This window comes from Labeo rohita, chromosome 5, assembly GCF_022985175.1.
Source record: "Labeo rohita strain BAU-BD-2019 chromosome 5, IGBB_LRoh.1.0, whole genome shotgun sequence".
Lineage (NCBI taxonomy): Eukaryota > Metazoa > Chordata > Actinopteri > Cypriniformes > Cyprinidae > Labeo > Labeo rohita.
In genome coordinates, this window is record NC_066873.1 from 24,094,326 (window position 1) to 24,110,149 (window position 15,824).

At 37.3% G+C, this 15,824-nt stretch overlaps 1 protein-coding gene across 1 annotated transcript in view; it reads left to right on the forward strand.

The window, feature by feature from the left end:
- Nucleotides 1-13,103: 13,103 nt before the first annotated feature.
- efnb1 (ephrin-B1) overlaps nucleotides 13,104-15,824 on the forward strand; it is a 43,239-nt gene continuing 40,518 nt past the window's right edge. The window contains exon 1 of the mRNA XM_051109513.1: nucleotides 13,104-14,142. Within this exon, the coding sequence (XP_050965470.1) occupies nucleotides 14,024-14,142 (119 nt within the window). The 5' untranslated portion in view covers nucleotides 13,104-14,023. The remainder of the gene's footprint in view (nucleotides 14,143-15,824) is intronic.

Consider the following 15,824-nt stretch of genomic DNA (forward strand, 5'->3'; position numbering starts at 1 on the left):
TTTCCAAAGCATGTGCTACACAAGCTTTTGTGCATAAGAAGTATACAATTTTTTATTTTCCGAAAAAAAAAACGACCGATCGTTTTGCTAGATAAGACCCTTCTTCCTCGGCTGGGCTCTTTTAGAGCTCTTTTAAAGCTGCATTTAAACTGCATTTTGGAAGTTCAAAATCGGGGCACCAAGTCCATTATATGGAGAAAAATCCTAAAATGCTTTCCTCAAAAACCATAATTTCTTCACGACTGAAGACAGAAAGACATGAACATCTTGGATGCAAGGGGTGAGTACATTATCTGTAAACTGTTGTTCTGGAAGTGGAGTTCTCTTTTAATCACAAATGCTTGTCTTGCACTAGCTCGACTTAACATATTATGTAATCACATTGGAAAGGTCACGTGTTTTTAGTTCTTCATCTGTGTACTTCGGTTCAAAAAAGTAGGGCAGTGTGATCTCAGTTTCTCCCCCAATTTCAAAATCGTTTTTTGTTGGATTTAGTGATACATTTTCAGGATTTTTTGATGAATAGAAAGTTAAAAATCAGTATTTATTATAAGTTTTTGTAACAAAGTACAAAACTATAAAAATTATACTGAAGACTGAATGCGCATCCCAGAGCCTGTGCTACACGAGCTTTTGTGCTTAAAAAGTATAAAAGAAATATTTTCAGAAAAAAAACGACAGATCATTTCGCTAGATAAGACCCTTCTTCCTCGGCTGGGATCGTTTAGAGCCCTTTGAAGCTGCATTTACACTACATTTTGAAAGTTCAAAATCGGGGCACCAATGAAGTCCATTATATTGAGAAAAATCCTGAAATGTTTTTCTCAAAAACCATAATTTCTTCATGACTGAAGACAGAAAGAGACGAACATCTTGGATGACAAGGGCGTGAGTAAATTATCTGTGAATTGCTGTTCTGGAAGTGGACTTATCCTTTAATGAAAAGTCTATAACATACTTTGGTTAAAATCTCTCAATGGTAGTTTAAAACAACACCCTTTTATCTTGTCAAAAGCAGCTCTGTTCACAGCGAGCCATTTTGGACCATATCCATTTAAATGCTAATGAGCTCAGCTTACCCTGCCCCTTTCTTCTGTGCGGTGATAAGCAGTTTTCTGAGACTGTAAACTTTAACCGCATCTAGCAGTGTAACTTGGTAACTAGCACATAATTAGGAAAGGGCGATTTGCAAAGATTCATAAAAAAACCTTATACTCACTTCTTCTGTAGGTGAAGCTGGATCACGAATGATTCGCATGAACAGATGCATCCCTTCAAAAACAAAAGTAATCCTTTGCGTCTTTAACGGCTCAGATGTTGGAAGTAAATGATGACGGCTATGTTCATTATTACATCCAACAACAGAACACCTCAAATTGCAAACCCTGCTGCGGCATCGAAACAATGGCGGACAGTTTACAGCTCATTCAGGGTGGGTCTATGCTAAAACGCGTGTCAGTCAACAATCACGGGAGGGACCTGGGCCTGTGTGATGTCACATAGCCAAGAATCTGAGAATGGCTTGATCTGAGAAAGGGGTTAATATTTATAGGAATTTAAAACTGGGTGGATTTTAATCATTATAGGGTGGTTGTGTACACACATTTATGTTTAAACAACATGTAAAAGTGAATTTTGCATCCAATGACCCCTTTAAAAAATCTTACTGACACCCAACTTTTCATATACACTTACATGCATGCATACATACATACACTCACATACACATACACACACACACACACTTTGTTTGTTTTTGTGAATGCAGGGGTCATTCCATAGGTGTAATGGTTTTTATACTGTACAAAATGTATTTTCTATCGCTGTACACCAACCCTTCACCTAAACCCAGCCGTCACAGGAAAGTGTACATTTTTACTTTCTCAAAAAAAAACTTAATCTGTATGATTTATAAGCCTTTTGAAAAATGGGGACATGGGGCAATGTCCTCATAAGTCACCCTCTCCTTGTAATACCTATGTCATACCTATGTCATTATACAAATTTGTGTCCTGATGTGTCATAAAAAAACACACGTAAAACTAAGCTGACATCCCACTGCTACTTTGATGACAACAACAATAAAAAAAAACAGCTGTTTTCTCAATTTCGAAAACATAACAATGCAAGCACAGTTCTTATCTATCACTGTCAGGCACACACAGATGGAGTGAAGTTTGATGAAGTCATCACTCAAACACTTAGATAGTTTACCAGCTAATTCAGGATTAGTATTCAAATGTCAGTCAGAGTAATGAGAGAAACAGCTTAGCACTGCGACATCATTAGGCTTACTAACTCCATTCACTTCACTCTCTCTTTCTCTCTCACAAACACACCAGTGTAGAGGAGCCAGTCAGAGGTTGAATGCCAATTCACACCATTCTACTCTATTCTACTTCACACTAAAGGTACATTCTTCACTAAGAAAGATACAGGAAAGTGCATAGTTTTAGTAAGCAGTAAAAACCAAACGTTATAAAAAAACTGCATGTTTACGTGTTCATGTAAATTCTTTACTTTAAAATACATTATTATCTAACTTTTAGGTTAATTTTTTTTATTTTATTTAGCCTTTTATTCCCCTGTATTTTTACGACCTTTTCTCTTTCTCTTGTTTAGGACAATATTAGCGCTAAAACTGTATAGTGATCTAGGATGTTCTAATTCTAATCTTGTCTGCCATATAGAATAGCATGCAAATTGTTCATCAATGAGAGTCTGATTTACCATGTCCACATTTTAACCCTGTGAGTAACTAAAACCTACTAACCGAAGCGTCTAAGCAGGCCAAAAACAAAGCCTTAACTATGAGTTACCGTCTACATCGGTAATACATCTGTCCAGACAGAGACAGAACGAGAGAGGGCCGGTGATTAATTCAACTGTAGTTGTCATAGTAAGGTTGAGTGAGATACCACAGGTCACGAGTGGGTCCATATCATACCCTCTCACTCCCTTTTCTCTGGTGTCCTCCTCCTATTTCAGTGATCCACCTTTCCACATCCTCCTCCCACCCTCCCTCTCTCTGTCCTTGGTGAGCGCTGAGGCGTGACACTGTGTGTTTGACCTCAACAGAAGTATATTCTAAGTATAATAATTCAAACCTCAATCTATCCTCCCACATGCACTGCCCAACATTCATTACTCTGATTTAATAATTACATTACAAAGTCAAAGAGTAAACGATGATAAACTTGGATTAAAGGGAGGAGGCGAATGAAACTCAGCTGGGCTCGTTTTAACAAGACAGCTGACCGTTGTACATTACAAACATAAGTCAACATTAACTATTAACCATGAAAATGACTAAATTAACTATTAACTGTACATTACAAACTTGACTCTACGTGTAATGATCAATTGCAACATTCTAGACATGCACAATGCTACAGCTCAGATAAATCTACACTTCTGTTTTTTTTTGTAACGAAATCAAAACCTTTATTTAGAAAGTATGCATTAAAATCATCTAAAGTGACTGTAAAGACACTTACAATGTTAAAAAAGCTTACTGTTTTAATTTTTAAAAAGTAAAAGCATTTCCACGTAACTGTTTACAATGATAAGCAATGTTTCTTAAACCAACATTATTCAATATTACTGTTTTACTGACTAAATGCAGCCTTGGATGAGCATTAGAGACTTGAAAAACATGACAAAACAGTTAACGGTACTATGTATGTAACTCTGTATAACCGAGATATATCTGTGCAACAAATACAGATTTAAATTCCAAGCTAAAGATAATGAATCCACTATAATAAATCCCTCTGCAATAAATATTGCTCCAAAAATGGCTCCCTCACGGGAAGGAAACCAGTCAGATTGCTACTTTCCTTTAACTTTCCGCTACCATTGATTGGATGGATATAAATACCCATATGTCCTTAGAATCGCCCTTTGCAGGTCAAACACACCATCCAACATATCTTAAGTGGGAAGATGAAAGCTACAATGCCAAAAAAAACTGACAACAAAGCTTTTTATGATATCTATGAGAAGTGACATTTTCATATTGTCTCTTTGCTAACTGCCATTACTTAAAAGTTGATTGTTAACATCCGTAGTTGCCTGAAGCGGTCTGTTAACCTCTCCCAGCAGTCACTGGGCACTTTATTTAAAGACTAACACAACTTCAAAGCGACTCTTGCTCAAAATATGTTTACATGATATTCATATGTAATAGGTTTTAATCTGTGGAAGTCTGGTAAACTGTATACTAAACTGAAAAATGTAAAAATTGCTTCATTTTGCTTTATTCACACCACCAGTCAAAAGTTTTTGAACAGTAAGATTTTTAATGTTTTTTAAAGAATTCTCTTTTGCTCACCAAGCCTACATTTATTTGATCCAAAATACAGCATAATCAGTAATACTGTGAAACATTTTTACTATTTATAATAACTGCTTTCTATATGAATATATTCTAAAAAATAATTTATTTCTGTGATCAAAGATACATTTTCAGCATCATTACTTCAAGTCTTTAGTGTCACATGATCCTTCAGAATGTTCAAGAAACTTTTTCAGGATTCTTTGATGAATAGAAAGATCCAAAGATCAGCATTTATCTGAAATAAAAAGCTTTTGTAATATTATACACTATACCACTCAAAAGCTTGGAGCCAGTTAATTTGGTCACACTTTATATTTGGTGGCATTAACTACTATGTACTTACATTAAAAAACAAGTACAATGTACTTGTTGTGGTCATATTTTATTGCAAAACACTTTTGCTTCTTTTAAGGTGGGAAACGGGTAAGGTTAGGGACAGGTTTGGTGGTACGGGTAGATTTAAGGGTGGGTTAAGGTGTAAGGGATGGGTTAAACAGTGTAAAAGTACAAAATAAAAACATGTATGTACACAATAAGTACACTGTACCAAATGATTAATTTAAATGTAAGTACATAGTAGTTAAGGCCACCTAATATTAAGTGGGACCATTAATTTTTTTTTTTTTTGGGAAAGAAACTATAGAAATTAATATTTTTATTTAACGAGAATGCTTTAAATTGATCAATTGAAGGTGATTATAAAGATATTTATAATGTTACAAAAGATTTCTATTTCAGATAATACTGTTCTTCTGAACTTTCTATTCATCAAAGAAACATTTGATGACCTAATGGTGCTAAAAATTAAATCACATTTTAAAATATCTTCAAATAGAAAACGTTATTTTAAATAGTAAAAATATTTCAAAAATTTAGTTTTTTCTGTACTTTGGATCAAATAAATGCATGCTTAGTGAGCATAATAAACTTTTTTTTAAAATCTTTTGAATGGCAGACCTAAAAACAAGATACACAGGTAAGAAAAAGACAAACGGCTGGTACTTCTAAAAAAGAATGAGGGGAGAGAAGAAGGGCAATTTTGTCCTCTTTAAAAAAGGAGTGTGTGCGGGGATGGGCAGTAGTAAATAATGTCTGACCAGGCAGACAGCAGCAGATAAAGTGCCTTTATCTGGACAGAGGAATTCTTGTGTTTGAACACACACTAACACACACTATACATGTTCCCACAATGTCACACACACTCCTACCTGTCACTCAGAATGATTGATGTGTACTCCGGCACTCCCAGGCCTTTGATAGGGAGGGGAAGAGGCGGGGCAGTAGGAGGGGGGCCGGCTCAATCGGTGACATCTGTCCCCTACTTCTGAGGAACAAGAGAAAAACACACATGCACAGTCCCAAATTTACACACTCAGTCTTTTTTTTGCTAAAAAGAGTAACCTGTGTTAAAAATGCGTAAATGTGGCTTGGGAACTTCTTCGCTGGATACGCACACATCTCACTAGCAAAATGACACCGACAAAGCAGTTCACTTTGAAAGGCGAACTACTTATTTCACCCTTTCTCACAAAAAAATATACGCTCTCACACACACACGCACCTAAATCCACAGCTGAGAGGCAGTTCAGCTCCATTTACTTACACACTGTGCCACTTAGACACGCTTTACTGCACCCACTAATGAACACATAGAGGCTCTCACACACACACCACGAACAGAGTGGGGTTAATGAACGACAGGGTCCTTTGCTTGCTTGGCACCTTTAAGCTTGTGAACATAATTGGCTTGTATTGTATTTCAGTCTCGTTAGAGCAGAAATCTCAGACACAATACGATTTTAGCGCCCCCACGAAATTCAGAGCAGCTTCTTGGAAGTTTTGTTTGACAGAATTTTTATTTCACGCAGTTTACGTGTCTGTATCCGTATCTATGTAGTCAGAGAGTCTAGACATTTCTAAATAAGGTAAAGAGTATTTCTGTACTGTTCATTATGTTTAAATTCTCAATATTATTACAGACATTAGAAAACATGGTTTCGCTGAAAAGGAGATGCAGGGTTTATTTTTAACCTCACCAAATCTTTCGGTAAGCGGCGGACTTTCAAAACACGACTGTGTGTGCAAATGTTGAGTGAGTGATGTTAGTCCGTTTTTATGGATATGGGAGTTTTGTTAACTGTCATCTTGTACCGTTATGTGCACACACACACACACACACACACACACAAAAAACCATTTGAGGAGTTCACGGCCGGTATGGTGGGGTCAAAAATGAATGACAGGTGCTAAAGAAACAGGACAGTCGTTAGAGCTCAAGTTACAGAAGACACACACATGCTCATTTGTACAGACACGCACTCAAAATCATACACTCATTAAAACCTATACACGAACACACACGTGCACACCGAAAAAAAATCTTTTACAAATGCTGTGAAATCATCTCTGGCGTGAAACCATACACATAAAACATCACAGTTATCTGTAATGTGAAAAGAGAGGGTGATGTAATTCACAAGGCTCCTTTCAAAACAGCCGTTCGCAATCACATCAGATTCTTTCATGATAATATCTTATCTATCACAGACTATAGCTTCAGGCAACACCACAGAAACAGAACAGAGAGAGAAAAGAAGAGACTGATATCTGTGACTGGACATCTCGGTGCCAATGTATTGGGCTGTATACATCCAGATACACACACAGTTACAGCATAATTACATCAGACGTCTAAACTAATATCTGCTGGCTGATGTGTGACCGTCTTTAAAACTGGTGCAAAATGACACGCAATAGGATTTGCCTATATTTTCTCTCCTTACAAAGAGCAAGAGATACAAGGAGAGAGAGAGGGACTGAGAGAGAGAGACAGAGACAGAGAAATATATTAAATTACAAAGGAATGTTGGATAATTGTGTGTTGAGAGCAGTGTTCCGCTTTCTGTCCTCTGTGTGCGTATTCATTTGTTTATTCATGAACAGCGCAGTCAGTCTGCCGTGGTTTGAGTAGCTATAAAACTAATAGATTTATAATGATCAGTGAAGAGCATTTCATCATGCACTCTCATTAAGCATGAAACACATGTTCATCTATCTTATTCTTGTATTTCTCAAGATAGAGAAGTAGATATATGTGGAAATAGCTTAAGTAAACAATGAAACGCTCATACCAGCAGTACAGAAAATAATATCCTGTCTGTTTCTCAATATACACTACATTCTTGACTGATTATGAAATTACATTGCAAAATCTGTCTGTATTGAACCTGACTGAGGTTTTACATTATATTTGAGTATAAAAATTGTAAAACATTTTTGCATAAAGATTAGTACAGTCTTTTTAAGTCATTTGTAGTCTTCATATTCAGTTTTAACGTTAACGTGCATTTAAAATAACAATGTGGGTTGTGCACAACAAACTTACGGTTGTTGCTTACGGTTCAAATGTTTTGTATGTTCTTTATTAAATACAGAGCTGTTTTACTCAAGACGCCTACATAGATGATCATAACCAATGTCCATCACACTTGCAGACTGATATCTAATTTTTTTACTCTTCTTTTCACTAACATTTAGATATTAAATTGAATAAAACCCAACAATAAACACAACTAGGTTAGCTGATTACCTTAAAAGTCAACAGATACCACCATCAAATGGCTATTAACACTTTCCCACTTTCAAGGGGAGTTAATGAGACCTATTTTCTGGTTTGGTCAGGTGAATTTGACATATAACCCATTATAGAATATTCTGTAACACTTTACAATAAGGTTTCATTAGTTAATGTTAGTTAATGTATAAACTAACATGAGCAAACAATGAACAATACATTTATTACAGTATTTATTCATCTTTGTTAATGTTAGTGAAAAGTTGTTCACTGTTAGTTCATGTTAATTCACAGTGCATTAAATGTTAACAAGCACAACTTTTTAATAATGCATTAGTAAATGTTGAAATTAACACTAAGATTAATAAATTAATTCATTCTTAGTTCATGTCAACTAAAGGAATTAACTAATGTTAACTAATGAACATTATTATAAAGTGTTACCAAATATGCATTTAAAAAAGTGTATATGTGACCCTGGACCACAAAACTATAAGGGAATCTGAGGGTGCAAAATAATCTAGATATTGAAAAAAAACAAAAAAAAACAAACAAAAACAAAAAAAAACCCCAAATGAAGTCAAATGAAGTTCTTAGCAATGCATATTACAAATCAGAAATTAAGTTTGGATATATTTACAGTATGAAATTTACAAAATATCTTCATGGAACATGATTTTTGGCATAAAAGAAAAATCGATAATTTTGACCTATACAGTGTATTGCTGGCTATTGCTACAAATATACCCGTGCCACCTACAACTGGTTTTGTGTTCTAGGGTCACATATTTAATTTTGCAGTTTGCAATTTAATCAAGTTTTAAACTATTTTTGCTGCATATATATATATTTTAAACTTTACTACATTAAATTCTCACAGTTTTTATGCCACGCATACTGAAACTATAATGTTACTGTTAATGTAATTCAATCAGATTCAATTCCTTACACTTTCTCTTATTTATCTTTCTCATGAACATATTTTATTCTTTGTGTAAATATTTTAATGGCATAATTACATCCTAAAACAGCATCTTATACGCCAAAACTTGATCTTGACAGATTTCTTTGCCGACAGCATTTCAAAAGAAACCACAAATAAAGCTAATTATGCTAAAACTGAGGACAGAATGAGTGGAAGGTCTGCGTGTAGGTTTAGCCATGACACAATGCAACAAAAATCTCCCCGTTGAGACGTAAAACAACAACCCAGCCGACTCCGTGTCTGAACCGAATGCAGATCAGTGGTTAAGAGTAACCTGCACACCGAGGTTAAAGGTTATTGATCTGCGATTGATCGGAATCCTGTCAGGTTTAAATGGAGTATGTAAGTGCAGCGTGGAGTCCATTAGAAATACATTATTTAAGAGTCAGGAAAGACGATCAAACCTGAGACACAGACACTCGTACAATGACATGAAATCAATACTGGATCCATTTGCCGAACATAATGGGTTTCTTAAACAATCATTAAGGGCACTTAACACGACTTTTATTTAGTACTTGATACATGCAAGCGCACAGATGCACACACACATTTCTTCTTCTCCAACCTGTTGTATAAGAACAAAGGTAGCAATGTGTGTGCGTGAGCACCACTGTCAGAGTGGAAATGAAGATCCGTCACAGTCGCCACCACAATTTCACGCCAAGTTTACCGGTTCAGACACGCACGCACACACACACTCACGCACACACTTATTCACGCATAGTGACACACAGAAGTTTTCTGAGCCCATTGCTCACCGTGACAACCAGATCATCTGCCTGTGGCTGCGTTCCCAGATACACATTCTCATACAGGACTGGCACACCGCATACGGGTCCATGTGCGTGTGTAGGTGTCTAGTTTTGCCAGTGTACAAGTTCTTTTTTTTTTACTAGGCTGTATGTGCATGTGTAGGTGTGTGTCTCTTTTTGGCCCAAGCAAATGTTTTTGTTGTAATACTGTGTTCTCAGTGTGCTGAGCCGGGCCTATCGGGGGCTTTCTGGGTGGGGCAGTGTTGGATTGTCATTCATGATTCCCTACTGACTGAGTGTGGGAGAGAGAGAATAAGAGAGAGAAGTGTGTGCTGGGGTGGGGGGTGTGTGTGAAATTGGCCTATTATCTGCTTGAATATTCCATCAACACCCTCCTGAGTTCCTCCATTACAGTCATTCCACCTCCTTGTCACACACACACACTCACCTACTCCAGCGAAACTATTCCAAAACATTGTTTAGTTAATCTACTGTATTTTGAACCAAAACCAAATCCAACATCACACAATGTAAGGCGTTCGCCCACATACGTGCACAAACATATGCGCCTTTATGTACATGCATGTGACTGTTAACTTAGCTTAACCAACAATGATGTAAATTAGTAGCCTAATATTAGACGCAAATGAGAAGGAAACGAAGGAAAGTTTATTAGGGCAGGGTCACGTTAAGCCACCATCACCACCCAGTCGACTTTATATGAGCTTTGGGCTGCCTGGTAACAAATGCTCAGATATTAACGCTCAAGCATGTGTGAACAGGAAAAACAGGGTGTATATAGATTGACTATATATGTATGTGGTCTAAATGGTCATGAAATATGAAAGAAATTGAAAAATAAACATATACATGTATTAAAAAGTTTTAGGTCTGTTTTTTAGATTAATATTTATATTTAGGAAGGACGCATTGATCAAAGGCAAAAGTACAGACATTTATAATGTTACAATATATTTGTAACAATTTGGAACAAAAAATCCTGTTCTTTCTGTTCATCAATCCTGAAACATTTATATGTTTTCCACAAAAAATGTCAAGCAGCACAACTGCTTTCAAAATATAATAATAAGAAATGTATTTGAGCACCAAAATCAGCAAGTTAAAATTATTTATGAAGGATCATATGACACTAAAGACTGGAGTAACGATGCTGAAAATTCAGCTTTGCTATCGCAAAAGTAAATTACATGTATTAAAATAGCAGTTCATGATAAACTTCACAATATTACTGTTTTACTGTATTTTTCAGCAATAAAAATTATATTAAAAAGATAAACGGCAAGTATAAAAGACTTCACTAGAGAAAAATAAATACTAAAATGTATTTAAAATACATTTATTTTATGCTAAGCATACTACAAATACATTTACATATTACACACTTAATAAAAATACCCTGCAATTGTACTTTTAGTGTACTAAACTGGTATACTTAAAATCTGTTAAATTGACTAATTTTGTACTTAATGCACTTTAATTGTGCAAAAGTAGTGCTGAAGTCCAACTAAAGATATACTTAAGTATATCTGATTGTGTTAAAGTGGAACTATTGTAAGTATACTTCAGGCATTTAAAGACCAATGTCATTTAAAGATCATACAATCCTCATCAATAGTGACATTAAAACATATTTTAGGCTTAATACTAAGAAATGTGCCTTGTGCACAATAAGTACTCTAAATAAAGTTTAATCACAATTTTTCTATCAGTAAGTCTCAAGCAAAATGTCAGTTTTTACAAGGGCTCTTTCAAAAATGTAAAAAAATCTTACTGGCCCCAAACTGTTGAAATGTAGTGCATTTATATGCATGTGCATGCTTTTTATCAACTTTTCCTGCAAAGTTCAAAGTGCTTTATATATATGTGTGGGTCTGTGAGTCCATGTGTGCTTTTGGTTTATTAGTAACTGTGTGCAGACCGCAGTGTGGACATATTAGTGAATAGCTGCTGACAAATGCGCTCCAGTAATTTCTTCTTGGGTGTGTGTGGTTTTGCTCTCTCTGAGCTTGTTGCAACGAATATTTTCAGTTCAGGCTCGAGGTACTAAACGTCGGATCATCTCAGATACAGAAAGAGCAGCTTAAAGAATAGAGGAGAGGAAAAAGAGGGCGTGTGACTGGCTGAAAGGTCTTATACTCAGGCTAAGGTGGAGGGGCTATATTTAGCTCGGAGTACTGGAAAAATAAGAAAAGGTCAGATAATTGTACTTATGCAAAAGAACATGTGAATCACACAAAGCTGCATAAAGAATCACAGAAAACACCAAAACGTGCCTCTGATAACTAAACGTCATCTATCATTCTGACAAGAGATGATGACGTTCAGCCTTAAACAGATCACATGACTGCATATATATCATTTTAAATGCATGGCTCGCTCTTTCAGACCTGATCTAAATGTGGGTAATGAATAAACTGACATTTCACACACACACAAGAGCTTAAAGAGTAAAAGCTACACCGCACTCATGTTATCTAAACACACGCCGGAGGACTAACCCTCCTCAAGACATATGGCTCTCCACAGAAGAACCACACACACACACGGATTGGATTGGATGTATAGTAGATTGACAGGACACCATATGTCACTCAGAATCACATCTTACTCAGGGAGGAAGACATACAAATTAGTCACAGACCTTACAGTCAGATTTGCCATCAGTCATGGGCAACCTAAATTATTAAGATATAAACTAGGTCAATTTTAATTCACGTCATATGTGTCACCGTTTGTTTTAGAGTATACTGTAGTAATGCTTTACTCAAACAACAACAAATAAAAGCTAAAATGTATAATTTATAGTTTGAAACATTCAAATTATTTTTGCAGTCGATAGGGGGCGGTATTGTCTACTGAAAGGATTAGCGTTATCTTTGTTTGACCATCAAATATCATTAGTGTCACTCTCTTGGATGTCTTTGGGATAATGATCCTAAATCTGTTATTAAACGCTTTTACGGTGAAGACCCGTGTTTTCAGCTGTGAGCCGTGAAGCGTTGTGAATATAAAACAGACTTACGTATTCAAATGACTCCAGAAAAAGACTCCAGAAAATGATAAACTAACCGAGAGGGGAAACTAAAATACAACATGAGAGATAAACGTACGGAGTAGCCATAGTAACGAGCAGTCAGCTTTGCCACGCGCTGTCTGAGGAAAACATTAATTTGCGGCATAGTTAACTTACTCTGCAAAAAAAACTTAAGACAGTCAATATCTTAAACTCTTCTGAGCATCTTATCTTTGAGGAAAAATACTAGACTTCACTATATGTTTTTGTACATACATCAGTCTCGCAGTTGAAGTTCTCCGAAACTCGCTGTACTGAGAGGGACACCATGTTGCGACGTCGCTCTAAACGTGCGCTCTGATTGGTCTCTTTCGAAACAGGGCGGGGTTTAGAAGCTCGGTGGGAGTGGAGGTGATGGATCGCGAGCCACTGCGCTGTGAACGGTGTGCGGGACTGACTGCGGACGCACCGGATCCACGGTTGAGCGCCGAACAACTCCAAACAAGATCCAAGGCTAAAAGACGAGTCATTAACTCGCAGAGGAAGCACCGAACTGCTGGAGTTCCCCCATCTGTTTATATCCTTGAGACGAAACTGAGGTGCACCTTTTCGGCACGCCAGCCAGGAGCGGACAGTAGCTGATATCCCGTCTATCAGCATGCACTGAAACGCCAGAGCTTACAATAGCAGCAAAACTCGGGAGTTTACTTTTCATGGTTCTCCTTGAAAGAAAATCCAAATGGAAGTGGACAGACATTTTTGGCAGTCCTGTGACTGACAGTTAAGCTTTGTTCGTGGAGACTTTGAACATGGATATAGGTCGATAAATTTCGGACAAAAACTGTTGCATATCTAAAGCGCATCTCTATGATCTGGGATCAAAAGCGAAAGGAGTCTAATTTTAAATCTGACACATGATCTGGACCGGATTTGTCCACCAACCCGAACCCCAACACGGGATTGATGGTCCTTATACCTGTGTGCATGTTACTCACCCCCTATCTGGCGTGATTTGACCTTTTGTGAGGCTACTAGCTCAACTAATAGATGAGTACAATAAAACAGTTACGCGCTGCCGTCTACCTAAGTGCGAGGTAGCAGCGATTTTGGTAACAGAGAAACGTTGGCCCAGAAGCCGCCTGTGCAACGTTGTGCTACACCTTTTTTTTCTCCTACAGGCAACGCTAGAAAAATTGGATTTGGAAGTTGAGCCATGGAGCCCCTCCGCTTGGACGCCTAACCTACTCTGTTGCATGTGGTTCGGCAACCCGGAGTACAGTCGATCGAAAGGATCTTATCTTCTTGCTGGCTTGTGTCTTTCCGAGAACCGCGTAAAATGGCTGGAAGTGACGGCTCGTGGAAATATTACCTCTGGATTCTGACAGCCATGTGCAGATACGCGTTACCCGCAGCCAAATCACTGGAGTCTGTCGTGTGGAATTCGCAAAATCCCAAGTAAGTGCACGAACGCGTGTGTAAAATCTCGTAGAAAGAACACGAAATGTAGCCTACAGTCTCAGATTAGTGATATCAATAGTTTGACTTCTGCTCACGAAATAGACGTACAGTTTAAGCAGTCCGATCTGAAAATCTCCGCTACTTGTATCACGGCTCGCTCTCCGGCATGATGACATGAAGCTCTCGCTGAGCGCACTCTCTCTCCCGGGGATATAACACACAGCTGTCATACTCCACCGCCGCCTCTCATCAACTCACAAAATCCCTCGTTGAGCGGGGATTCGACAACACTTTCATGCTAGTACAACTTCGTTAAATGTTTATGCGAAGGATCGTAATTTTTAATAACCTCTTGGCTTTCTTAACTACGAATTCGGATACATATTAACGTGTGGCCTTGACGCGGGCCTAATTTCTCCGTTACATACTTTTACAAATTAGATCTATGCAGATCTGCTAATGTTACGCTTTGTTTTTTAGTACGAAACTCACTCTCTCTCTCTTTCTCGGCGTGTCTATCTTTTCTTCTTTTCCCATGAGAGGGGAGCTGACGCTCCGCCACCGGCCTGCCCAAAATCCCGGCGGCCCGGTGGCTCTTGCGCCTGTCACATTGGTCAAATCAGAGTTGTGTCGAGAGAGTTAATAGGTTTTTAAGCGGGGGTTTCCTAGACGCTCATAAAATCTCCCTGATTGCTCCTCATAAAACGTTCAAGGGAGCGTCCAACATGTTTACTTAACCTGAATAATGACTCGAGACGCCACTGAAGCTTGACTCAACAGAATAAGAAAGCTCATTGTTTAAGTTTGCATTCGCAAAAGTCATCATGATGTGCGTATTTTTCAGCTCAGTGAAAAACCACCAACATGATATGTCTTGTTTTGCACTTTAAGCATCTGTGTGGAAAACTGGCTGCGTCTCAAAACCTAATGAGCTGTCTACCCTGACAGCATTTTTTGGGCACCTAGACAGCATTTTATGCATCGTAGGTTCGTCTTGGTAGGCAGCTCAAAAGGTTTTGAGACACAGCCACTGAGTTATGAGCGTAAACAGGGGGACAGGAATAGTGCACATGTGTTTTTCATCTCGGGGGGAATATTTTAATTAAGGAGTCTCTCGGTTGGCCTTGTAAAAGATGAGCGAAAAACTTGAAAACTTTAGCATGTGAGAACCCGAGAGGCGACGCGAAAACATAAATTGTGCTTATAATACTAAAACCGCATCGTAAATTACAAATGAACATACGTTTATTTTGTTTTGTGTTTGCATTTTTACTGTTCTCCTGCTTAAACTGAGTTAGGAAGGAGAGGACGGAAAATAAAATAGTTAGCTGGTTAGAAATTGGGAACACTTTGTAACAACTTTCCTGATTAAATATAGTTAAACGTTATTACATTATCTAAAGCTTAACAGATGTGTTCTGAAACATTTATATATTAAATACATTGATATCTTTTAAGCACTGTATGACGTTTTGAATTACTTTAATACAGTTATTTTACTTCTGTAAGTTTTACTAAAATTAATTGAATGCAGCTTCTTAATTCAGACATTTCATATACATCTTTTTCATTTATTTGTAATGTTACATTTTTGCAAGTTTGCATTTTTTTATACATGTTGAAAAATAACATTTTCCTACATGCAAAGCACTTGGGCCTTCAAGATTCAAAGTACGGAA